Raw genomic sequence first — 26249 nt, forward strand, 5'->3', positions numbered from 1 at the left:
CCTTTTTCAAAAATAATCATCAATGTTTTACACCCTTTGGGGGTATAAAAGTTACTTTTTCTTCCAATTGGCAAAACCGTGCCATAAAGTGAAAAAACAGTTCCTACCTGACCCTCTCTAGGCTGGCTCCATGCTCCAGTGGGCTCTGTGGTGGTTGGGCAAGTACCAGTAGATTCCACAGGGTGTTGTCACTCTGAGCAGGAGCCAGCAACCCATGACTTCAGGGGACCTGAAATGGAAAGAGAGACCTGGGCTTTTAAATCAGCCGTACACCGAATGCCTTTGTTGCAGCTACTTGGGCATTCACTTGAAAAATGCACCAACAGCTCATTTTGAACCCTCAATGCTGTCTACCTTAAATGGTCTTGATACGAAGACATTCTGCAGAAGTAAGTTATGCTATAAATCAGACGGTATTCTCTCACAAGTATTAACAACTATGTATTTATCTATCCCGTCTCTATGCATCTCTATTAACCAGGGTAGGCTATACTACCCAAATAAACTGGAAACTGGGAAAGTAACAGACAATGGTCAAATGAATTGCGCAAGCTCATGTAGTCATAAGGCAAGGAACAAGATCTCAGACCCAGATAATGATGAGATAAACAAGAAGTGGGGGGAAAAGCTTTTCAGGATTAATAAAAAAAAAAGAAAAGAGTGCCTCTCACCCTGACTGAGTTTGATTCACAAAACCCAACCAGTGAAAGTGACTCCTCACAAGTTGTCCTCTGACCTACATGCACGTGTCTACCTCAAGCCCCCAGAGCTAATCAAGCTGGCTGGTGCTAGCACATGCTTAGCATGTCAGCACTCAGAAGAAAAAGGCTTGGACAGCAAACTCAGGGCCAGCCTGAGCTAGGCAGCAAGAACTTATCTCAAACAATCCCAGATCAGAAAACCAAACTGCCTGCCTCGAATTCTAGTCAGCATTCAGGGAGATGAGAAAGGGACTGCAAGTTTGGGAGCATCTGCGGGTGTATATTGAGATCCTGTCTCTAAATGCTACTAACAACAAAACCACCGATGTGTTATAAGTTATGTTGTATTTCCTAAAAAGAAAATGAGGTAAAATATAATCCCTAAAAGACTTATGGTATATTTTTTAACTTCTAGAAGAAAAATGTACTTGAAAAAAACTAAAATAGGAGGCTGGAGAGAGAGAAAGCTCAGTGGTTAAGAGAACTTTCTGCTCTTGCTGGGGGCTGATGGGAGGTTCCTATCACCCACATTGGATTGCTCACAACTACCTCAAACTCCAATTCCATGGGGGAATATGACACCTCAGGCCTGCCAAGGTCCTGCAAACATGTGAACATACCTGCACATGCATAATTAAAAATAATAAAAATAAATCTTGAGAAGAACCCTTCTTTTAGAGTAGGTTGGTGTATATTTTACTTCAGACTTGAGAACCTATGGCTTAGCAGAAGAGCAAGCTAAGACACAACAGTTGTACTCTTATGTTGGATTGGTTGTTTTCCACCCGTGACCCTGACAATCAAACAGCTTCTGCTAGACACTGCTAGATCCCAAACCCACAGGCAAAATTTAAATCAGAACTCCTATGTAAAATTGATGAAAGACTTGAAGCTGAATCATCCTGCCCTCAATTAAAGGAAAAGCTATGATTTAAACATCTAGCAACACTTCTTTGCTTGTGGCACTGGAGGGTCAATCCAGAGCCTTAGGCATGCTAAGTAATTGTTCTACCACTAAACTATGTCCCAAGCCCCAATTATTTTCTATGACTTATTTTAAACAATAATTTAAAAGTGAAGTTGACATTATTTGGTGTTTCAGAATAATGTAAGATATATTGCTGGGTGTGGGGGCACATACCTTAAACCTAACACTTGGAAAGCAGAGGTAGGCTAATCTATGAGCTTGAGGCCAGCCTGGTCTACAGAGTTAGTTCCAGGACAGCCAGAGAAACCATAAGAAAGGAAAAGAAAAGCTATCATTATTGATAAATACGGTCTGGTTCCTTCCCATCCAATCCTAGTAAAATTGATTGTAGATTATTATTTCTGCAAAGTGACTTGCTTTCAACTCTCATATATAGAAACCAGATATTGTCGACTCATTCTACACTCAGCCTCTCACAGACTTCTCCTGGGCCCCATGTTTTGAAAAGAGAACATCTGTCAGGCATGAAATAATTCAGAAACTCTATACTTTTTCAATTTCTTGATTCTAATCCATATATCTTTTGAGCATCTTATATCTAAGAAACTTAAGTGGAAAGACAATGGATGTACCTTTCATTAGTAGTATCATAACCTATTTAAATGTTCTTTATTATTATTGTATCTGTGCATGTAATACCTGTGTGAGGGTACACAAAAGGTCAGGGGATAATTTTCAGGAGTCAGCTCTCTCCTTCCACAGTGGGATCTAGGAAGTGAACTCAGGTTTATCAGGCTTCCATGGCCATCCTTTACCCACTGAGCCCCCCTCCTGGCCCCTCAGAATTTATGGATAGGCACAAAATATATACCTTTTATATATAAGAAACTAACAAACTAAAATCAAATATACTAATTTTGGTACCTTGTCAAAACAGAACATGCCTTAAGTTTTTATGACTTTTTTTCCTTCTTTCTTTCTTTCTTTCTTTCTTTCTTTCTTTCTTTCTTTCTTTCTTTCTTTCTTCCTTCCTTCCTTCCTCCCTTTCTTTTTCTTTCTTTCTTTCTTTCTTTCTTTCTTTCTTTCTTTCTTTCTTTCTTTCTTTCTTTCTTTCTTTCTTTCTTTTTTTGGTTTTTGAGGCATGGTTTCTCTGTGTAGCCCTGGCCATCTTGGAACTCACTCTGTAGACCATGCTGAGCTTCAACTCAGAAATCCACCTGCCTCTGCCTCCCAAGTGCTGGGATTAAAGGTGTGCGGCGCCACCACTGCCGGGCTTTTAAAAGCTTCATATTTACTTCACTTTCTGACGCTATGCTTGGTTATTCAACATTTTCATAGCAATTTTCTGCTGCTCAATAAGAAAAGCACTCTTGCTCCATCACAGGCACAGTTGGCACACACAGAACCACTAAAGGTTCTTTTTGCTTTAGACAATTTCCCAGGCACTTCAGGTCCTGCAGCACAAACGCCTTAAAGTTCAACTGGAATCAGACTGTATGCAAGGAGAAGACCTTGGCGCTTTCCTGACCCTCTCAGTACAGAGAAAAACAATCATCACTTTAGGATAGCCTGGGATTGTCACAGGCTGTAATGTAGCAAAGCCTAAGACTGTATATCAAATGCTGGACCACTCACAGTGTCCCTAAACACTGCCCCCAGAAAACAAAAACGAAAGCTAACTTTGGTACTTTCTATCCTGATAGTAGTAACATCTATTATGAGAAAAATGGCATCAATTACTGTTAACTCACACATACAAAATTGTATCTAATTGTTAAGAACAGGGGCTATTAGAAAAAATTATTTATCTTTATTTTATGTAAGCATTTCCTATTATTTCACAAAAGCTATATATATTTACTTTTTTCCCCTGTGTAGTCCTGGTTTGCCTGGAACTCACTATGTAGACCAGGCTGGCCTTGAATTTACAAAGATCCGCCTACCTCTGCCTCCCGAATGCTGGGATTAAAGGTATGTGCCATCATGCCTAGCACCACTCAAAATTTTTTTACTCAAAAAAGAATCTGCTTCAATTTTCAAATTTTGGGTTCTTTATATGAAAGTAAATAAGCCTCAACTTACTTTGCTAACACTCACAGTGTATACTTTCTTCCTCATACAGTTTTTCTTTCTATCCAAATTCACTTTAATACTTGCCTTGTTACTGACAAATGTTGGTATCTTAAAAATACCTAAGTCTATAAGGTGCTGGCAAGAGGGCCCAGTAGGTAAAGGTGGCTACTTCCAAGCCTAACACTCTGAGTTCAATCCTCAGAACCTACACAGTGGAAAGCGAGAGCTGACTCTAGCGTTTTCATCAGACTTTCACATGTGTGTTCCTGGCATGCCTGCATGCATGTATGTGCACAAAGGCTCACACACGAGACCAATAAAACTAAAAAGATATTAAATATATCAAGACATTATTTTCTTCTTTATTGGTTTTTGTGTTTCATGACGTCTTTGTGTGTTAAAAACATTTTCAGCTACAGTACTATATATAAAATATGAATTCACAGTAAAATGTTTTAATGTATATTATTTTGATATACATTAAATCTGATCAAATTTTCTTGTTAGCTATTAGTTTTTAGTATAAGAAAAGATCGTCCTACCAGGAAAAGAAATCAGAAAACATTGCTGGACTTTCTTTCTATTAATATAGCATGAAATAATATCAAGCCCCTAAATTTGTTCCAAATACATAGGTATATTTCAGATGCCTGAATTATATTTTATCACAACATTATCAACAAATAACTATGGTTACCATTGCTGGAACAGACATTTATAAGGCAAAAGTTGAATAATTCTACCCATGAATGGTACATATTAATTCTAAGTAATTAAATCAGAATGTTCAAAGGAACTAACACCCAAACTCATTATTCCTTAGGATAATAAAGCAAAATATATCAAGTATTATAAATATATTAATGTGAGAACTAGGTATATGTTTCTTCCATGATGAACATTAACAGCTACTATAATACCTATACGATAAGATATATAGTACTTATTGTTCTACTTGATAAACTATTTTATGCTGTATGTTTCATTATTCTCAAGAAATATTGACTAAGAGAATTAGAGTATTAATATATCCTTAGTGGCACTGACTCTCTCTATATATAGTATCAAAATTTGACAGCATAAGAGCAGGAAACAGATCATAAAGTACTCTTGCTGCCCTACATACAGAAGTTGACTATAGCAGTGCTGAGTAAAAAAACCTTGAAAAAAAAATGAAATAACAGAAGGAAATGATTGAGTGTGCATGCTAGTATGGCTCAAGAATCACTAGGACTATATAAAATACTGGTTAACTATAATACACACTTTAAAAAAAAGGAAAAGCCAAGGATCTATAAGCATAGGTTCATTTTGGCATACAGGAAATTTCTACAAAAAGATCAAAGTAGGCATGAAATTCAGTGGATTTATTAGAAAGTAGTTCAAAACTTTAAAAATAAACATCTACCTCTTTCCAAATAGTTTCCCGTAAACTAAAGGCTCGTTGTATACTTGCCCCCTGGGAAATGCTCCTGTCAACCCGGCCCTCTGCAATAGATACTGAACACCACTCAATTGCCAGGAACTTAAAGACAAGCTGCAAGCACATTAGCTTCCCATTTGAATGGGCGGGGAAACATGGGACTGCACAGAGCAGGATTAGAAAGCAACCAGACGCTGCTTAAGCACACTTGACATCAATAACCTGAAGCTTGAGGGTCCCGTGAAGAGCCCTCATGAGGAGACTGATCGGAAGAGGAAGTGGAAGGCTGACGCTGGGCCTGTGCTAGCTCTTGCTGCCTCTGCTGCTCAGCCTTCTTAAGCCTCAGCTGCTGCAGGCGCTTACGGAGCAAAGCTATCTCAGGCCCCCTTAAAAATTCTGACACAGACAGGAAAAGAAAGGAGAGAGTAACATGACAAAGAAGAGTATAAAGTTGATTATACACTTAAAAAGGGAAAGATTAAATAAGACATGCTTTAAAGAGAAATACTAAAAAAACTTAGATTAAAAAAATCATTAAATTATGAGACAGACTATACACATACAACCAGATGTTTCTCTTATATTATCACAAATTAGAAACACAATTTCTGTAACTATTTAACCAAACTAATGAAAGTAAAATACTGTAAAAGCAAAACACTATTTTAACTTTATTTTATAGTTCTTTATGGTACTACGTATTGAATACAGGGCCTAAGCACATATTCGATCACTGCACTACACACTTATCCATTAAGATCCTAAATTATACATTCAAATATTCACCATTTTCTTCTCTGTATACAGAAAAATAACACATAATAGATATGAAATATTAATTTAAATAATCTAAACAAAAATTTAAGTTACTTTACTAATTTCAGTCAAGTAACAATTCAAATTCAATAAAAAAGTAAACAGTTATATATTTAAAGACAATTATTAGAATTCATTATAACTTTTAAAAATGAAAGTTGCATGTCATATCCTTAAAAATGTTTTTTTCTATGTTAGAATTGACACTTTAGCTTAAAAAGATTTATACAATATTTTCTTAATCTTTCCTTTGGAAATGACCAAGGTAAAAAGGAAAATTACACAAAATTCTGCAGAGAGGTAGCTGCATACCCCTTCCTTACACATGAGTCTTCCTGGACAACAGCACATTGAGCAAAATAATTCTTACCCCATGGAGTTTACATTCTGAGGGAAAATAGACATCTGTGTATAAACATTGCATGTGCATGCACATATATCTCTATATATGCACACATGTATACCCAGGGGTAACAGCTACATTAAACTAGTACAGAAAGCTTGCAGGCTAGATGAAAGGGAGAGCGTGCTGTTTTGTGTGTTTGAGTTCTTAGAAAAGCCTTCTAAGGTGCTGCCTGACCATGGCCTCAAGGACACAGAAGTAAGCTTGGCTGTCATGAAGGAGCTGTTCCAGGACGAGGAAAGGGCAAGGGAAATGCTCAGGGGAAACATGGGAGATGTGAGAGACAAAAGCAGCATCTTTTATCTGCTATTTGCCACAGCGAAGAACAATAGAGAAAGAACAATTCACTCTGGAAAGAACTAATACCCATCCATGTGGAGAAATTAACCAGAGACTGAATGTAAGAGTCAAGGATTCCTAATAAACTTTGGATTGTCACTTGTGATGAAACTTCAAGGCTCCTGATGACAGATAAGAACTGAGCCCTGGGGAACTTCAGTGATTAAAAGAAAACAAACAAACAAACAAAACCCTCAACCAATCAACCACAAACAAAAACCAGAAGAAGCCAAGCGAGGGCGATAGGTAAAGTGATAAAAGTGTGTCTGCAAAGGATGGAAACATCTGGTATGCTGACACACTGTTCTCCTGGAAAGGATACTGAGCCCTGACAGCTGGCTTCTGCACTGTGTAAGTCAATGACAAGCCTGATGAAAGCTGTCATGGTGTACTAACAGGAGCCAGAACCAGACTGCAGCAGGTTCAAGAAGTGGGGCCAAGAAGTAGAACAGAAAGGTAAACACTGCAGTCCTGAACGCTAATAGAAGAAGGGAGGCTGGGGGACAGTGAGGAAGAAGGGTCAAAGGGAACTTGCTGTGTCTTAACTGGGGAGAAAGTTCCTGCTGCTTGAGTAGGCTTAATTGAGGAGAAGGAAAAGGCAATACGTGAAAAGAAGTAGGTGAGTGCAGGACAGGCATGACTGAACAGCCCAAGGGAATGGAGGAGAGGAGTGTAAATGGCACCAAAGGGCAGGCAAAGAATGTGGGCAAGGATACTCTCAGTGGTAGACTTAGTAATGGAAGCACACGCAATTCCTCTCAGTGACACTTGCAGCAAATGCATTTTCAGCCTCTCGTCCAAATTTTGTCATTTGGGGAACCAAGCATGCTAGTGCATTAACCTCTTATTACTGTGGCCTCTGATTTATAAAGAATTGTCTTCAGCCAGCTAATTAAGAGTTAATGAACAATTCATCCTGAGTGAGGTAACCCAGACCCCAAAAGACAAATACTAGATACACATTTTTTGTTTTGTTTTGTTTTGTTTTGTTTTTTTCGAGACAGGGTTTCTCTGTGTAGCCCTGCCTGTCCTGGAACTCACTCTTTAGAACAGGCTGGCCTTGAACTCAGAAATCCACCTGCCTCTGCCTCCCAAGTGTTGGGATTAAAGGCGTGCACCACCACCGCCCGGCATACACATTTTCTTATATGTGGATACTACCTGTTAAGTCAAGCAAAGCTACAATCAATAGAACCACAGAGATTAGGTATAAAGTAAGGGACTAGAGGGAATGAATAGATCTCCCCAGGAAAGGTAAATAGAACGCACAGTTATAGATAAAGGGGATTGAAGTGGGACATAAGCAGAAATGGAGAGAGAAGAAGGGGTAAGGGAGGGAATACGGGGAGAGGTGGCTAAAATGAAGGGCTATTTGAGTGGTAGTATGGAAAAATAATAGAGTGGAAGCTGCCTAAAACATATGCATACATGAAGCTAATCTAAATAACACTGCCAAGTAACAGGAGACAGAGCCTCAACGGGACATCTTGTCAACAAATGTAGTTTCCAGTGCTGGGATTAGGTTACATCTAGTCGAGTTGTTAGCGACACAACCCAGGCTGTTGCAAAGACTACAGGCTGCTCTCCACAAATTGATGGCAAGGTGCTATTGCTGAAAATACCTACACAACTCACTGAACACAGAGAAGTCGAGCTGGCACCTCTTTAGACCCTTCACCCTCACTGGATAGTGTTCTGGTATTAGAAGGTATTCTGAATAGTACTGAAGGAGAAACAATACCAACCCAGCTAAAAACTCTTTGCTCTACAATGGTGTCCTGCCTGCAAGGTATGTTAATGTAATGGTGGCACAAAGTTGGTAGGAGTAACCAACCAATATCACATTCGACTTAAGGCCCACACCCCAAGATGGAACCCATAGCCATGTTGCTTGGCTGGCCAAGAACCTGAGATTAGAGAGCCCAAGAATTGAGGGGTAAAACCAAATACAATGGTTCTACTAAAGGAATGTAATAATAAATGGCTCCTAACGATGTTCTGCTATACGCATAGATCATCAGAGAAGCTTCCTCCTGCAGTAAGTAGATGGGAACAGATACAGAAACCTACAGCCAGGCAATGTACAGAGAGTGAAGAGACCTCAGAACGCTCAGCCCTAAAAGGGATGTCTCCATCAAATCCTTCCTCTGAGGGCTCAGGAAAAATCTATGAAAGACGAGGCAGGAAGAATGCAAGATCCTGGGAGGGTGGAGAACACCAAAGAAATAAGACATTCTAAATAAAACAGGAATGGCAAACATGAACTCCCGAGACCGAGGCAGCATGCACAGTGGGGCCTGCACAGGTCTGCATCGAATGGGGATCTAGAGCTAAAATGACAGTAGACACATGCCTTGTCCCTAACGCAGATGCTGTCTCAATTGAGAACCCCTTGCGAATGAAAATGTAGTTTTCTCCAGGAGTCTCACTGGGGAAACAAACCACTCTTAAGCATAGCCTGCATTCCCAGCAGTGGGTGGCCAACAGAAAGCGGAGTCAACGGCATCTCTGGAGAGTCTCTCATAATGTTGTGTCAGGGATTTCTCCATCTTTAATTTTACCTTTTTTGTTCATTTTTATTTTTCACCCTCCAAGTCCTTTGAGTATATATAATGGCTTCCAATTTTGCATTTTCATGCAATTCCTGAGTGCAAACAAGCGGGTCCTTTGTCTGTACCTGTCTCTTGGGTTCTTCTCCTTTGGTTTGTTGGTTTTGCACTATTCCAATTTGCTTGTTTTTGTTTTACCTTGTTATATTTTATTTTGTTATTATCCCATAGATGCCTGTTTGTTTTCTAACAGAAAAGGGATGCATCCGGATGAGAGGGTGGGTAGGGAAGAACTAGGAGGAGTAGACTGAGAAGAAACCAAAATCAGGATATATTGTATGAAAAACAAGCAAACAAAACCCCTATTTTCAATTAAAAAAAAAGATAGAGAACAATTCAAGTATCAATGATAGCTTTCTAATGTTAGTTCTTCCTAGAAAATCAACCAGTACCAAGGAAGATACTATGCATGGACAAATACTTTATACAATGGCTTTTAAAAAGTGTTCCACATTCCATATTGTAGTCAATATAATAATAATGCTTTTAGCACCAAGAAATATGATTATATATTAATTTACAAGGGGAAAAAGTCATCCCAAGGGTAAGCAAGTACTGAATTAAAAATTCTCAGTAGACATATCAAATTAAAAAAACAGTTCCACTTACAATTCTTTCTTTCTTTCTTCCTTTTTTTTTGAGACAGGGTTTCTCTGTGTAGCCCTGGCTGTCCTAGAACTCACTCTGTAGACCAGGCTGGCCTTGAACTCAGAAATCCGCCTGCCTCTGTCTCCCAAATGCTGGGATTAAAGGCATGTGCCACCACTGCCCAGCTCCACTTACAATTCTGCTTAGAACACTACAGCAGAGATATACAGACTGACATATTATCTTAAAAACATGTAATTATATATAATTTATAAATGCATATAAATGTTTTGGGATTAATTTTTAACATAAATCCAAATTGAAGGGTAATATAATAATTATTTTGGTTTAACTGTTTACAACTAAACGCTCAACAAACCACTAAGAACTACTATCTTATATATAAAACCTATTCTTATTTTCTTCTCAAAGGTTCCTGCCTATTCTCTCTAATAGGCTGAATGTCATTAAGATAGGAGAAAAATTAAAACACCCAGAGTTGAGCCAGGAACAGGCCACTTGATTATTGCTTCACCCCACACCTTTAGAAGGTACAAGGCTTTCTGAACGATGGATTATGTTCCTATCTAATTCAGTGGAACTATATCTGCTCTCAATTTTTCTTCCAGTTCTAACTTGTTTCCTACCTTGGGTCTGGCATGATCCTATTTTAAGGAACTACCATACAGCTACTAGTCAGGCTTTGAAAATTTTGCTTTACTATACTGTATGGCTCTGTATTTAATTCACTAGTAATGTTTCTACAGAGCTAAATTTAGTGTAATAATTATACATAAGCTGAAATTGTGAATTTAAGCAGTTATGTGTAAGAATCCATGAATAGGCCTTACTAGCTACATATCTTCTGGTAATGGAATACTTGCAGTCTGAGTGATCTATTTAATTAGAAACTTAAAGTTCCTAGAAGTGGTTCCAGTCTCAGCAAGTCTCTACTCCAAACTAGCTTTTGTATGCAATGAAGTCACCATTTAATGCAAAGTTACCATATTCTCTAATCACAGTTTTAAATAGGTTCTAAGTAAATTCAAAGGAGGGAAATAAACTATCAATACCAAAGCTTTCTAACACAGAAAATATTTACAAATGATGCAGCAGATGAAACAGTACCCAAGTCTAGACTAGGAAACACAGCAAGGATATCTTGGTAAAAAGATGATCAAGCATCATCGAGAGACTGTAACGTTCTGTTCTTACACTACAATACTTTAAAATGTAGCTCGTACGCATATTTTACTTAACTTGGCACAAATATTATTTTTAAAAAATGTAATTTTATAAATGCATTTTTAAAAAAAGTCTTGATGAATGAGCCATAGAAGAATGTGGATAGAATCACAATGTCTAAGCTACAAACACAGGAAATGATTTCAAGTAGTCTGTTGTAGTTACTAAAATAAAATTCAAGAATACAAGGGATGAAGAAGCAACATGAGGAAAAGTCCATCAGTGATGTAAAATTCCACCTGACTTTTAGCTATTCTGCTAGCTCTGCTTCGAAACCATGTCAGTGTGCTCTAGAGACACTGCTGTACCAGGGTCTTGCACTTGGGCCTCCCTTTGATCTTTATCCTGCTTTATTCTAGCTTTATTCTAGCTGTCCTGGTTTATTCACTTATACTGACAACAACAAGATTTTAGAAATATATTTTTATAACAATGCAAAAAACTATCTATATAATTGTACAGTAAAACATGGAACCCAAATGATAGACTGGAAATCTAAACACAGCCCATCTCCTACATGTTGTTAACTGTACAGCTTGTTGCGTAGTGGTGCACAGTTATCATCTCAGCACTTGGGAATAGAGGCAGGAGAACCAGCACTTGGGAGCTGAGACAGGAGAATCCAGAGTTCAAAGCTAGTCCAGGGAAAACACTATGAAAACACTCCCCCCAAAAGAGAGGAGTTTACCAAACGTATAGTAATGGCCATATGTTAATGGCCAGGTACAGTGTGCAACACAGCTGATCCCAGAGTTCCAGATGGTCAGATAGGAGGATTGAATTCAAAGCTTAAGGGTCTCCTGCCCCACAAAACAGTTAATAAAATGGGGCTAAAATTCTAAAGACTAAAATATAAACATATACCACCTTGAAAACAACTTGATGTTGCTTAATATGCATGCTACAGCTTTAGAGACTATTGGTGGAGGGGTAAAAAGACATTCGTATTGCAGACTCAATAGGCAATGCATACCCTATCTTAGTGAGAGCATAGACTAGTAAAAATAAGTAACAAACAAATTAATAAAAATGAAAAAAACCCATAAAGCTTAATAGGTACTTTAGTGAAATAAACAAGGTTTTATTTATTTATTTATTTCAAATGTAGCTTTTTAGGGAAACTGGAAAAGGAAGAGGACTCCAAAATAATTTTGGGACCACCCTCAGGAAATACTTAAGCTAAAGAACATCTTCCTAATAAAAAGACAGTAAGAAAAACAAACAAAACAAAACAAAACAAAGAAGCCCCTAGGACTGCAAACGCCAGGCCGTGCAGGTACTCAGGTCTACAGTAGGGAGTTGGAAGTGTTTTCTTCTATGGCTCCATTTCTAAATACAATAAGCTTTCAAAGAGTGGTATAAACAGCCTACGTGTAGAAGCGTATTAAATGCTTGTTGTGGCCTCTATGAAGACTGCATTCTAAAGGAACAAGAGCAGATGCCAGGACAGCAACTGAGAAGTAAGGCATGGTATTGAAATGGAAAGAGGTGGAAGATAGTTCTGATACAGTGGCAGTAAGACTTGCTGATGAACTGATAGGATATAAAGAAATCAAAGAATTCAAAATTACTCATGAGTTATTAAAATAAGCAATCTAAAATTAAAGCATAAAAGGACTGCTAAGGGCTCGTGAGATGGCTCAGCAAGTAAAGGCATTTTAGCCAAGTTTAACAGTCTCTGGGATGTATGGAATGGATGGAGGGAATAGACTCATAAAGTTGTCCTCTGACCTACATGCCTGCACGCGTACACACACACACACACACACAGAGAGAGAGAGAGAGAGAGAGAGAGAAAGAAAGAGAGAGAGAAAGAGAGAAAGAGAGAGAGAAAGAGAGAAGCACAGTACAAATGTAATCAGGGTTTTTTTGGAAAAATTTAAAAGAGAAGGACTCAGGTGGACCATTAGGGGATGGGAAGGACAGAAAGCTGCAATACCTTTATTTTGGACATATTATTAAACTTAAAATCACTGGAAACAACCAAAGTAGAATCCCAAGTAATAATTAGACAAAATAATCTGAAACTTGGGGCTGCCAGATAAGACTGAAATGCACCTTTGGAACAGATGGATAAAGTTTATGTAGAAAAGACACGAGAGTCATCCTGAGAGGTTCATAAGGAAGAACCAAGGATGGTCGTTAGAAGCTGAGCCATGCTGGATAAGAGGAAGGCATGAAGGGAAAGACTGGTAAGTGCAACTGAACCAAAGCTCTACGAAGGCATGGACAGCAATGTTCTCAGGATTGGCACGATGCAGCTCACTGGTGACTGTCACCATCTTCACAAGAAAAGGAGGCCAAAAAGCAACTTTGAGTTGGTCCATGAGTAAATGGGGAGGGTGTGACATGGGTGCAGAGAAATGAGGACGTGAAGAAGCAATGCTGCCTTACTTGGAGGAGTGTAGGATGGTCGAGAAAGGCTCTCTTTCTAAGGAAAGAGATAACAGTATGTTTGTGGCTAGAAGGACAATTCAGCAGAAAAGGCAATAATGACACAGGAAAAAAAGTGACTCTGGGGAGGCACGGGAACAGGAGTCTAGTCCCTGGGAAGCTGGAAAGGCATGCTTCAAACTGTTCCAGCCAGGTGTGAGAGGAGAGTTACAGTTCTTCCAGGAAACCGACACGCGGGCATGAGGAAGTTGAAATGGTCAAGAGTGTGAGTGCTTTGGTTCTTTCCTGTGACGAAGCTCGCAGCTTACCTAGGGGAAAAGGGCAAGCCAGAGTACTGGAAACACGCAAAGGCCCTGAGAGAAAGACTGCTCTGTCAGTGCTCACTGAGATTTGTGGACGATCATCACCTCCACCAGAAGACTCAGGTGTAGACACGGACCCTGAAGGACTGCAGCAAGTTTTCAGTCTCACTGTCTGTGTCAACTACTTAAAATGACAAAGGAATGGTGTCCACACCTACATAAAGAAGCGTCCACGGCAAGATGAGTCTACTTTACAGGAGGTGTCAACAGGCATCACAGCTTGAGTTTGCCATTCCCACCTACCACATTCTCACAATGGCCAGTTCCCAGTGTCTAGTAAGCCATCTGGATTTGGATGGGCTTTGGTAAGTACAAAAGGATCAGAAAAAGAAAACAAAAACATTGCGTCCTTCCAGCTGAAATCTTAGACTGTAGGATAACAGAAGGGCTACTGCCAAACAACTATAAGCATGATCTATACCTCACATCAAATCATCCTCCTCAGAAGTGGGACGATTTTAGACACAGGAAAATATTCTATCATAGCTTATAAAAGCTAAGCAAAAATCTCAATCTACTAATTCGAAAACATTTCCTTTCTTTAAAATTTTTAGGGACAAAGGACCAAATAATACACGAACAAGGATCATTTGGTCATCACAAAAGTACTCTTCAATGCTTAGTATATCAAACACTAAAAGGAGTGCAGCAGCTCAAAGTGTGGTATAAAAATGCACAGCATAGGGGCTGTTGAGATGGTTCAGTGGGTAAGAGCACCGACTGCTCTTCTGAAGGTCATGAATTCAAATCCCAGCAACCACATGGTGGCTCGCAAGAACCCATAATGAGATCTGATGCCCTCTTCTGGTGTGTCTGAAGACAGCTACAGTGTACTTATAATAAATAAATAATAAATTAATCTTTAAAAAGAAATGCACAGCATAGCTAAGAAAAACATTTCTTAAAAGGCTCCAAAAATATTTAACTCACAAATGCATTTAAGAAACAACGGGGACTAGTTAAGACTCAGTAGAACTTAAAACTAGGCTCCAGTCTTTTTAGTTGTTTTCCCAATAACTTATAATTGCTTATAGTCTTTCAGAATATTTGCAGTAGCACTAGCACTTTAAAATCGCGAGGCTTCAGTGATGGCTCAGAAGTCAGGTGCACTTGCTCCTTATAGAGAGCCTGGCTTCAGTTGCAACACCTGCATGGGAGCTTGAAACTGGTATAACTCCAGGTCCAAGGGGGCTGACGCTCTCTTCTGGCCTCCTCGGCACAAACACAGTGCAAACCATATGGGCAGGCAATTTAGACACATAAAATAAAAGTAAGTATTTTAAAATGATTCCTATCTTTACTAATTTCACTAGTTTTTGGTCAACTTCAAACTCCTTTGACCCTATTTCTCAAACTATTCAAAGTATTTTATTTTCCCTCAAGTTGAAATGACATGTGAAATGTGAAAGAGCTAGCTTTCTAATTAGGCTTTAGCTTACTGTTTTGAAATTCAGCTAACCCTGACTTCTATTCCCATAGTAAGTGAATATTTATCAAAAATGAAAGAAAAACTGATAAAACTACTTAATTTATAATACCCCATTATCTGGGATCTGGCATCAGTGACAACTTGGAGGCGAAGATGTTAGGAAACTGTCAGAGCTCTTAGTTTAGGTACCAGCATTATTATTAATTATATCCCTGGCTAATATTTTTGTTCTGTTAAGTAAAATGCCTCCTTAAAAGAATTTAAAAATAATAAACAAATGTTATTCTTACTATATTTACAAGTATACAGTTAAGATCTCAAATAGACTATATATATATTTACTGCAAGTATTATAAATAGTATATTACATAGTTGGGGTTAGGAAAACATGAGAAGTTACTGTACTGAGAGAAAAATGTGTTAACAGATTTTATGAACTGATACTTTTTACTAACATCAAGTACTATAAAGACAAAGAATTGGTAAGATAATTCTTTTTCATATATATAGTAGGGAAATAATTCTTCTGGCAAAGCATACTATGCTTTTGAGAGGGGACCACTGCAGATTCACTATTTTGAATGAAATAGTACTTAATAATTTGAGGAAAAGTTGAAAATATAAATACAATGGAAATAATAATAATAAAATATATTTTCTTGTCATTTTAATATAGACATAGAACCTAGTAAATCAAGAACAGTATTTTGGTTAATAATGGTTTGCAAAATAATCTTTCAGTGTATTACACTATGTCAAAATACTGTCTGCTATTACCTTAAATAAAATTACCTTATATAAATTAAAGATTCACTATTTGTAAAAATTCATGCAAATTAGGCATACTTGAATTTTGTGTTTAAGCTATGCTTGTATATTAAAAATGATTTTGACTACTTATTCCAGCAAGAAGTTACTGTAATTTAGAATCTTTCAAAACAGACTAGGTGTTCCTTGTCAGAGATCACCACATAAACAACCTACTTAAAGAATAACAACATCCTCACCAGACTGATGCTGTGTATGGTGTCCAGACGCCTCAGCAGACTGCCTTGGCTCACTGTCCGGAGAAGACAGCAAAGAGCTGGAACGAGGGCTTTCTATGGCAGCTGCAGCCGCCTGAGCCTGGACTGAGACGGTCGAAGATGTAGAAGGCTGAAGAAGTGCAGCTGGTGTATCTACATCCATTGCAGTTTCACCCACATCCAAATTAGGACTTGATGGAACCGTAGGAAGAGTTGAAACATCTGGCTGATTTGTTCCACCTTCAAAAAAGCACAAGTTAAAGCAAACCCAAGTTTCTAAAAGATCTATTCACTTTTAAATTAGATGTTCGAGTGTTCTGGTGACATGAACGTATGTGCCTGCAGAGGGCAGAAGAGGGTGCAGGACTCCAGAGCTGGACTTACTGACAGTTAGGAACAGCCATGTGGATTCTGAGAACTGAACTCAGCTCACCTCCAAGAGCAATGAGTGCTCTTAACAATCTCTTAATTGCTCTTAAGCCAACTCTCCAGCCTCAAACTCAAATTTCAAATGCAAAAAATAAACACAAAACAAACCTCTACAGAAATAGTCTGAAAACACACACCAACATAAAATTTCAGTGTTCTAGTCAGTCTTATGTCAACTTGACACAAGCTAGAAGACATCTGAAAAAAAAAAAAAAAAAAAGGGGGAACTTCAATTGAGAGCATGCTTCCATAAGAGCTAGCTGTAATTTTCTTCCTTAGTGACTGATGGAGAGGGCCCAGCCATTGTTGGTGGTGTCATTCCTGGGCCAGTGGTCCTGGTTTCTGTAAGAAAGCAGACTGAGCCAGCTAGGAAGCGCAAGCCAGTGAGCAGCACTCCTCTATGACCTCCGCGTCAGCTCCTGCCTCCAGGTTCCTGCTCTGTGTGAGTTCCTGTCCTGGCTTCCTTTCCTCCCCTGATTGCTTGTGGTTATCACAGGACAGAAGCCCTAACTAACACATTCAGCATATCAATTATAGCTACTGGTGGTTTGGTCCACTTAATCAAGTAAGTCCAATCAACAGGGATAAGAATCAATGGCACATTCTTGTTAAAATAATCAATCTTTGGCCAGAATGATGGTTAAGCAAGCAAAAACAAAACAAAACAAAAACAAAAACAAAACAAAAAACAACAAAAAAAAACCCAAAAAACCGTGCTGACAAGCCGGACTGAGTTTGAAAACTGACTTCTCCAGGTTGTTTTCTGACCTCCACATGCACACTCACACACGTACACACATCAAATAGATGAAAGGGACTTTGTCTTAGTCAGGGTTTCTATTTCTGCACAAACATCATGACCAAGAAGCAAGTTGGGGAGGAAAGGGTTTATTCAGCTTACTTCTACATTGCTGTTGATCACCAGATGAAGTCAGGACTGGAACTCAGGCAGGTCAGGAAGCAGGAGCTGATGCAGAGGCCATGGAGGAATGTTCCTTACTGGCTTGCTTCTCCTGGCTTGCTCAGCCTACTCTCTTATAGAACCCAAGACTTCCAGCCCAGGGATGGCACCACCCACAAGGGGCCCTACCCTCTTGATCACTAATTTAGAAAATGCCCCACAGCTGGATCTCATGGAGGCACTTCCCCAATTGAAGCTCCCTTCTCTGTGATAACTCCAGCCTGTGTCAAGTTAACACACAAAACCAGCCGGTACAGACTTAAAATTGACAATCTTTTGTTTCGTATTTTGAGATGAGTGAAATAGCTGGGTCTAGTGGGATCAGAAGAGACTTATGACTTCATTGGTTCCAAAATGCAGCTCAGTTATCAGTTAGATAATATCAACAAAACCTATCTACCAGCTGAGTGTAGTGATGCACAACTTTAATCTCAGGACTCAGGAAGGAAAGGCAGAAGATCTCGGAGTTCAAGGCCAGCCTGGTCTATAGTGCATGTTCTAGGACAACCAAGCTACACAGAGAAACCTTGTCTTGAAATGCAAATAAGTAAAATAAAAAAACCACACAGACCAACTACACAATCAAAATCCAAAAACAAAAACAAAAAGCTATCTCCCATAAGCAGTTTTGCCAGCTCTCTAGTGATTTAACCAGCAAGACAAATTACCTCTGGGCCGAGGTCTTCCTCGTCCTCTGTTGCTTTGTGCAACTTCACTTGCTTCTTCAAACCACCGTGATAACATATCAGACATTCTCTGCATCAATGACACATTGGGACTCTGCTCTCCTATTACAACATACATTTTATCAGTAATTTTAGCAAAACGTCAAGATCTTTAAATAATACAAAAACCTAGGTCTGAAGGTCTTTAAAATTCTAAAAATTAAAATTTAACTTACCTAAGTAATTTTACATGAACAGATTAAAAAGTCGTCAGAGTCCCCATCACATTTTATAATAATTATGTGAGTGACTTACTCAGATATGTATGTGTACAGTACGATCTTCAAGATCTTCGCTCCATCTCTGCCTGTTCTTAGGTAACTTTCTATCTCCCACTCCTGCTCCATCACTGTCTATTTACAGTTATAAATGTGCTCCAGAAAGGGCTTATGAACTCCAAGTGGAATGAATTGAAGGAAAGGCTTGCTTTCTCATTATATTTTCAAACACAGACATGAAGTAACTTTGTGTCGCTACCTCAGTTTCCCTAAAACAGTTCTGATTAGCTACTGTGAAGTCCCAGGGATTTGATGAGATTAAGTCCATTCAGGGTTGGATGGCCACAGCTATTTGCAACTAGCTGACAGAAAATGTACTTTGTCTTTTCAATGTTACGTCTTTTCTTTGTTCAAATAAATATATTTGTTTGCCTTTCGTCTTTAAGGGCATTTTATTTTGTTACACCATGGGAAATATTAAGAACATTTTATGCTCTTACAATGCTGGGGATATTAAGGGCATTTTAAAATGGAAGTATGAAACCTCAACACTCATGTGGCTAAAGCAGGAAGACTTGGGAGTTATGATTGGTGTCATAAGCCATTGTGTCTTAGAGGCCAGTGTGACTACAGGGCAAGACACAGGATCAAAAGTCAAAACAAACAAAGAATATGAGGTTAGATTTAAAAATGTAATAGTAATACAATGATATAATTCTTTCATTTGTTTTGTTTTTTGAAGACAGAGTCTCTTCATTCTATAGTCCAGGTTGGTCTGGAATTTACTATATAGTCCTTGAATTTACAATAATCCTTCTGCCTCAGCCTTCAAAGGCCTGGGATTACAGACATGGAAGCCACCTTAACATACTTTAACTTTATATTTAAGAATATTATAGCCGGGCAGTGGTGGCACCATGCCTTTAGTCCCAGCACTTGGGAGGCAGAGACAGGTAGATTTCTGAGTTCAAGGGCAGCCTGGTCTACAGAGTGAGTTCCAGGACAGCCAGGGCTATACAGAGAAACCCAGACTTGAAAAAACAAACAAACAAACAAACAAACAAACAAACAAAGAATATTATAAAACAGAACAAGGATAACATACTTAGGAATATTGTTTTGATTATAAAAGGTTTAATTATAATTAGAACACAATTTTGGTTATAGATATGTTAAATAAAATAGATTCAGATAAATTGCTTTAAAGTTATATATATCTACATGTATATATGTATCCATGCCTATGTATATGTATGTAAATGCATATAAAAATTAAATATACATATTCAGTGACTCAGCTATTCCACTTCTAGGAATTTATCCTATGATGTACTTGCGCAAATTTACCAAAATATTCTTATTGAAATTTCACTGTAGCCTCATTTACAATTGAAAAAAATGGAAATAAGGGGTAGAGAGATGATTCAGAGGTTAAGAGCACTTACTGCTCTTCAAAAGCACACAGGTTGAGTTCCCAGCATCCACAAGGAGGCTCACAACCATCTGTAATTCCAGTGCCAGGGGATCTGCTGCCTCCCTCCCTTCTGACCTCCACCACAGCACAAGGCACAACATAGTACACATGCAGGCAAAAACACTTATACAGACAAGATCAATAAATCTTTAAATACCACACGTCACAAAAGGCTGGCCAAGGTATAGTTACCATCTCGTTCCCGTTCACTCTCCGGCCGTGCCCTGGGACCAGTATCTGACCAATCACCACGAAGTCGCAAGCGCTTAACTGGAGGCTGTCGTAACTGAAAGGCAATCAATCATAAGCAGATTCTATGTGAGTCCCAAGAAGAATGGATTTGCCCTCAGCCTTTATTCTGGTGGTGGGGACTGAATACAGGCCCGGGTGCATCCAAGGTAAATGCTGTACCACCAAATTAATCTCTCGTCCTCAATTCTTACAGCATACTTTAATGGAGCACTTCCATCCCCAAACTGTCTTTAAGTATGGAAATTGAGATGTTAGATCAATATAGAAAACATTGCTACATGCTGTGTCAGCCCTCCACCATGCATATGACGCCAAACAGCCACCGGTGCTATAGTCCACAGTTAAAGTGCAAATACAAATACAACTCTGAAATTGTGTGCATGTAAGCCGGGTTTACTAGTTCCAGTCTGCAATCCCCGGTGAGGCAGAAACGTCACAAATTCAAGACCTATTTAAGCTATAAATAACACCAGCCTAAGCGACTTACTGGCACCCTGTCTCAAAATTCAATAGAAAAAAAGAAGGGAAGAGGAAGGGGAGGGGTGCTGGTGGCTTCCAGATGACATACAGTTATGTGGTAGGCCATGTCCCTCAGTTTAATCCCCAGGAAGGGAGAGAGGGGTGTGAACATGGAGAGAAGAGAGAAGGAAGAAAAAATGAATGAACCACATATAATGACTTCTACTCACTGTCCAGCTGACAGCAGGACAGTCAATCACTTTGACCTACCACACTGTAATGATAACACAATCTTTTTTTTACCTTTCTGGAACACTTACTTCTCTAGGTTTCCCCAGTATATATTCCACCCATTCATCACTTGCTTCAAACTTTCTCCATTTTCTGCCATTGTTCTTAGCAAGTAACTTTTTCTTCTACTTTAAAAAAAAATCCAGAACTACCATATGACCCAATATACAATTCCTGGGTGCACGTGTGTGTGTGTGAGTGTGTGTGTCTGTCTCTGTGTGTGTGTGTGTGTGTGTGTGTGCGCGCACATGTATACAAAAGATCTTCATGGCCTTTCACAGAGATGGCTTACACACCCATGGTTATTGCTGCTCTACTCAAATAAACAGAAAATGCACATGTGATACACAGACACAAAGAAATACAGCTCACTTGTAAAGAAAAATGAAATCATTGCACCTGAGGGGAAAAGGTGGGCCAGGAAAGTATAAGATCAAGCAAGGAACACAAACTAAGGAAAACGTGCATGTTATGCCTCATATGTGAACCTAACCTACTATATTGGTGTCTACTTGTAAATCTATATACACACGGAAATGTAGCTAAAGCTCAAAAATGGAGAAAGGAGAGCAAGAAAGGGTTATATTAAGTGACGAAGGTGGAGTGGAAGCAAAAGGATGCATTAGCGATGCAAGCAGATGTGAACCTAATTACTTTCTAATTTTTGTCATAACATGAATTCAACTTCCCATGTATTGAAGAACCATATTTATATCCCCCAAATGATCCAACATTTGTCATTTATTTAGCAGTGATTGTGAAAAGTTTTCTTTTTAATCCCATTCACCATTAGAGCAATAACAATTAGACATGACTAGTCTTACTGACCCACTTGAAAGAGTGATTTTCCCCCCAAATTTGTTCTACAATATACAAAGTATGGCATTAAAAAAAAAAAACATAAAATAAAGCCCTGTAGAAACGACATGAATTTTCTTGCCTGAATTCTATGAATTTATTTCTTCTTGCAGCTTCCTAATCCTAGTCATTCTCAGTCTGTCAGTCATGTTCTTTAAGCCCAAGAGCTCCGGCTGTGCTTTCTAATGCCTTTCTTCAACCCTCAAACGCCCTGAGGGAATCATCACTCTTCTGTTCCTACTATATCCATTTCTTCTCACAACATACTGAAAGTTCTGTTACTGATGCAAATAAAACCTGTTTCCTGAGAGCTCATATGTTTCTTTCACTTCGCTCTGAGGCATGTTTCCATTGCATTTGGTTTTTTAGCTTTACACTGTCAAGGTCACCAAATGTTCTAGTTTGCTGTCTACTGCCATGATAGACATGGCCAAAAGCAATTTGGATAGGACAGGGTGATTTCACCTTACAGCTTATCATGAAGGGAAGTCAGGGCAAGAACTCAAGCAGGAACTTGAAGAGAGCACAGGGAGGAATGTGGCTTTCTGCTCTGGTCTCCATGACCTGCTCTGTTCAGCGTGCTTTCTTATGCAACCCAGTAGCATCTGCCCAAGAGTGGCAGTGCCAACAGTGGGTTGGGCCTTCACGCATCAGTCATTAATCAAGAAAATGCCTCCACAGACAAATTAATGGAGGCAATTCTGTAATTGAGATTCTTTCTTCCCAGGTATATCTATCTTTGTGTCAGGTTGACAAAAACTAACTTGTACAACAATGAATAAAATACTTGCCAAATTCATGGATTATGGTAAATAGTCATTAGTGGAGGCCAGTGAGACAGACAGGCTGTAGGTAAATAAATATTCTTGCTGCTAAATCTAATGACATGCATTCTATGAATCAACATGGCAGAAAGAATCAATTCATAAAAGTTGCCCTCTGATCTCAACATATGTGCCATGGCATGTATCCACATGCATACACACATACATGTATACACACACACACACACACACACACACACACACACACACACAAAGTTCAATAACTAACTTCCCAAGTCAAATGGCACCTTTCGGGGATTAGTATCAACTGTTACCATTACCTGCTTCTAGAATCCTTTAGTCATCTCCAAAAGAAATCCCATTCCCATCAACAGACATTCTTTACCTGTCCCTTCTGAAAGGTCTAGAAAGCCATTAATCTACTTTCTCTCTCTAAAGATGTGTGTATTCTGAATATAACTTCCTATCAATGGAATAATACAATATGTAGCCTTTTGTGTCTGTCTTTTTTCCCTTATCATACTGATTAATATGGTTGAGTATCCACAGTGACAACTGCTGCATTATTTTGTGGATACATGCAATACTTAACTATATATTTTTAGAAGTTGATTGTGACTAGTGATTAATATGGCTGAGTGTCCACAGTGGCAATGGCGGCATCCCTTTGTGGATATATGTAATACTTAGCTATATACGTCTAGAAGTTGACTGTGACTGGAGAGATAGCTTAGTGTTTGCTGTATAAGCATGAGGACCTGAGTTCAAATCCTAAAATCTATGTAAAAAGTTGGGTGCAGTAAGGCACACCTGTAACCCCAGCACTGGGGAAAGGGAGTCAAAGACAGGAGGATGCCTGGAGCCTGCTGGCTTGAATGGAGGGGCTGTGTCTTTATATCATCATTTTCTCAAGTTTAATATAGAACTAGGAATACAGTAGTACCTAATAAATAATTTCTGGATTAAGAATAGCTGAACTGGGCTGGTGAGATGGCTCAGTGGATAAGAGCACTGACTGCTCTTCCCAAGGTCCTGAGTTCGGATCCCAGCAACCACATGGTGGCTCACAATCACCCATAATGAGACCGGACGCCCTCTTCTGGTGCGTCTGAAGACAGCTGCAGAAAATTGAGTGGGGCCGGAGCGAGCAGGGCAGCAGAGGTCCTGAGATCAACAGCAGCCACACACATGATGGCTCACAGTCATCTGTACAGCTACAGTGTACTCATACACATAAAAATGAAATAAAATAAATCTTAAAAAAAAAGAATAGCTGAACTAAATTATTACTGTCGAAATTTTAACATAAACTATCAAATGAAAAATTGTGGAAATTAGGAAGATAGCTCCTTAATTTCATACACACACATAACTCTTGTTTGGTTAAATATAAGTATGATTAGTTTTTATAATTCAGATTTTAAAATTATTGTTTTTAATTTGGTTAATTCAACAGAGCATACTAAGAAAAACATCTCCATAAAGGTGATTCAGCATTAACCTTGATGACATACATAGTCATCTTGGCGAAGGAATCTGATAGCAAAGTTGGCTGGCCCACCTAAGATGTCTGTGCACTTCCAAATTTCCATTATCTCTCAGTCACAGAGTTTGACTGCAACCGTACTTACCTACATGTCTCAAAGGGAAATTATATATAGTAGCAAAAATAATGACACAGCAGTGTTCATTTTCAGCCAGTCCAAAAAGCTCATAAATAGCTTATAGTTTTCCTACTTTACATAAACATATTGTCACATTCAATATCCTAAAACTTATCTACAAAATGATATTTTTTTCTAGTTTTATAATAACTGTCTCAAGCTCAAATTCTGGAGGTTAGACAAAAGCCATCATTCCTCAGGAACTTGTGAAACCTGTCCCCCTCTACCAAAGGAGCCATTTCCTTATCACTGGCGAGAGGACAAATGGCTATCAGTGGTGCCTATTAGCAGACCAGAGCACATGATGGCCTCCAGGCTCTCTCAGTATCACAGGTAACTTGTTATATATTTCAAAGTCCATGCTGGTATTGGCTTCCTCACTCACCCCTTACTCTAAGTTTCTCTAGTTCATGGGCTTCCCTCCCCTCCCCAGCTTCTCATTTCTCCCCATAACCCTGCTACTTTGGCTATGCCCCTCCCTTCTGTCTTCACCTCTTATTTTCCCACCCCCCCCTCTCCTTTCATGACCAGATATAACCTGCTGGCCACATTCAGTCTACTACTTTCTCTCTCTGTTCAGGATTTCCCAGATACCCCTGGCTGAGCTCTCCCTCTCATATCTCCATAAAAACCTTCCCCTCATCCATACCTAAGAGTGGTAGTGTCATTAGTTTATACACAATGGAATTTAGTTTATATCTTGTGAGAATTACACATTTGCTACTGTTCTTCATTTTAAACGTGCAAAATGTTGAGAATATAGCTCAGTGCTATATTCTCAGTCGAATCCCCAGTACCCCAAATCAAACAACATAAGCCCATTAGTAGACATTTAGCCAATACCAAACCAGTATTAATTAATTTGCTGGGCAGTGGTGGCACATGCCTTTAATCCACTCAGGAGGCAGAGGCAGGCAGATCTCAGTTTGAGGCCAGCAGAGGATGAGACATGCTTTTCTGGTCTCTGGCATACAATAAGCATGCACATGATGTATAGGCAGACATACAAGCAAAACAACTATACATATACAATAATAATTTTTTTTGAGACATGTTTCTCTGTGTAGCCCCGGCTGTCCTGGAACTCACTCTGTAGACCAGGCTGGCCTCAAACTCAGAAATCTGCTTGCCTCTGCCTCCCAAGTGGTGGGATCAAAGGCGTGTGCCACCACTGCCCAGCTAGTAATGTATTTTTTTAATTAAAAGTACATCTATAAACATTTTTAAAGGTCAGCATGGCTGGCACGTTAGGAAAACCATAACAAGCTAAAGCAAACGTGCTCCCATGACTGTATGCTGTCTAGAATGCACGATTTCAACCTTCCTGCCTTTTTTTTTTTTTAATTTTTCTTTTCTTTTTTTTTTTTTAAGATTTGTTTATTTTATGTATATGAGTACACTGTAACTGTCTTCAGACACACCAGAAAAGGGCATCAGATCCCATTATAGATGGTTGTGAGCCACCATGTGGTTGCTGGGAATTGAACTCAGGAAGAGCAATCGGTGCTCTTAACCACGGAGCCATCTCTCCAGCCCCCTTTCAGACATTTATCATCACATTTTCTACTGTCTTAACTGACTTTTCTTCAGGCATCTACAAAATTAAAAGTTTTCTATTACATATCTTTTTAAACTTAGCTCATTTCATTCCTATAGCTTTATTTATTAGCCTACTTTTTTATATGTTCCCTAAATCATAAACTCTGTGGAAACCAATGTATTTACTAACACTTAACTTTCTGTTTCTTTTTTCTTCTTCTCTTTCATTTTTCTTTCTTTCTTTCTTTTTTTTTTTTTT

At 38.9% G+C, this 26249-nt stretch overlaps 1 protein-coding gene across 7 annotated transcripts in view; it reads right to left on the bottom strand.

Moving 5' to 3' along the window:
• Dcaf6 (DDB1 and CUL4 associated factor 6) overlaps nucleotides 1–26249 on the bottom strand; it is a 111065-nt gene that overhangs the window by 40970 nt on the left and 43846 nt on the right. For 4 of the 7 annotated variants that reach the window (XM_031387890.1, XM_031387884.1, XM_031387899.1 and 1 more), the window contains exons 8-10: nucleotides 20335–20428; nucleotides 18394–18513; nucleotides 16318–16575 (exon numbers count right to left, since the gene is read on the bottom strand). In XM_031387890.1, coding sequence (XP_031243750.1) covers nucleotides 16318–16575; nucleotides 18394–18513; nucleotides 20335–20428 — 472 coding nt within the window. Of the gene's footprint in view, nucleotides 1–5347; nucleotides 5522–16317; nucleotides 16576–18393; nucleotides 18514–20334; nucleotides 20429–26249 lie in introns of all 7 variants that reach the window. The other 3 variants (XM_031387867.1, XM_031387877.1, XM_031387908.1) reach the window with 1 other exon arrangement.

Source organism: Mastomys coucha, unplaced genomic scaffold (assembly GCF_008632895.1).
Source record: "Mastomys coucha isolate ucsf_1 unplaced genomic scaffold, UCSF_Mcou_1 pScaffold1, whole genome shotgun sequence".
Classification (NCBI taxonomy): Eukaryota; Metazoa; Chordata; class Mammalia; order Rodentia; family Muridae; genus Mastomys; species Mastomys coucha.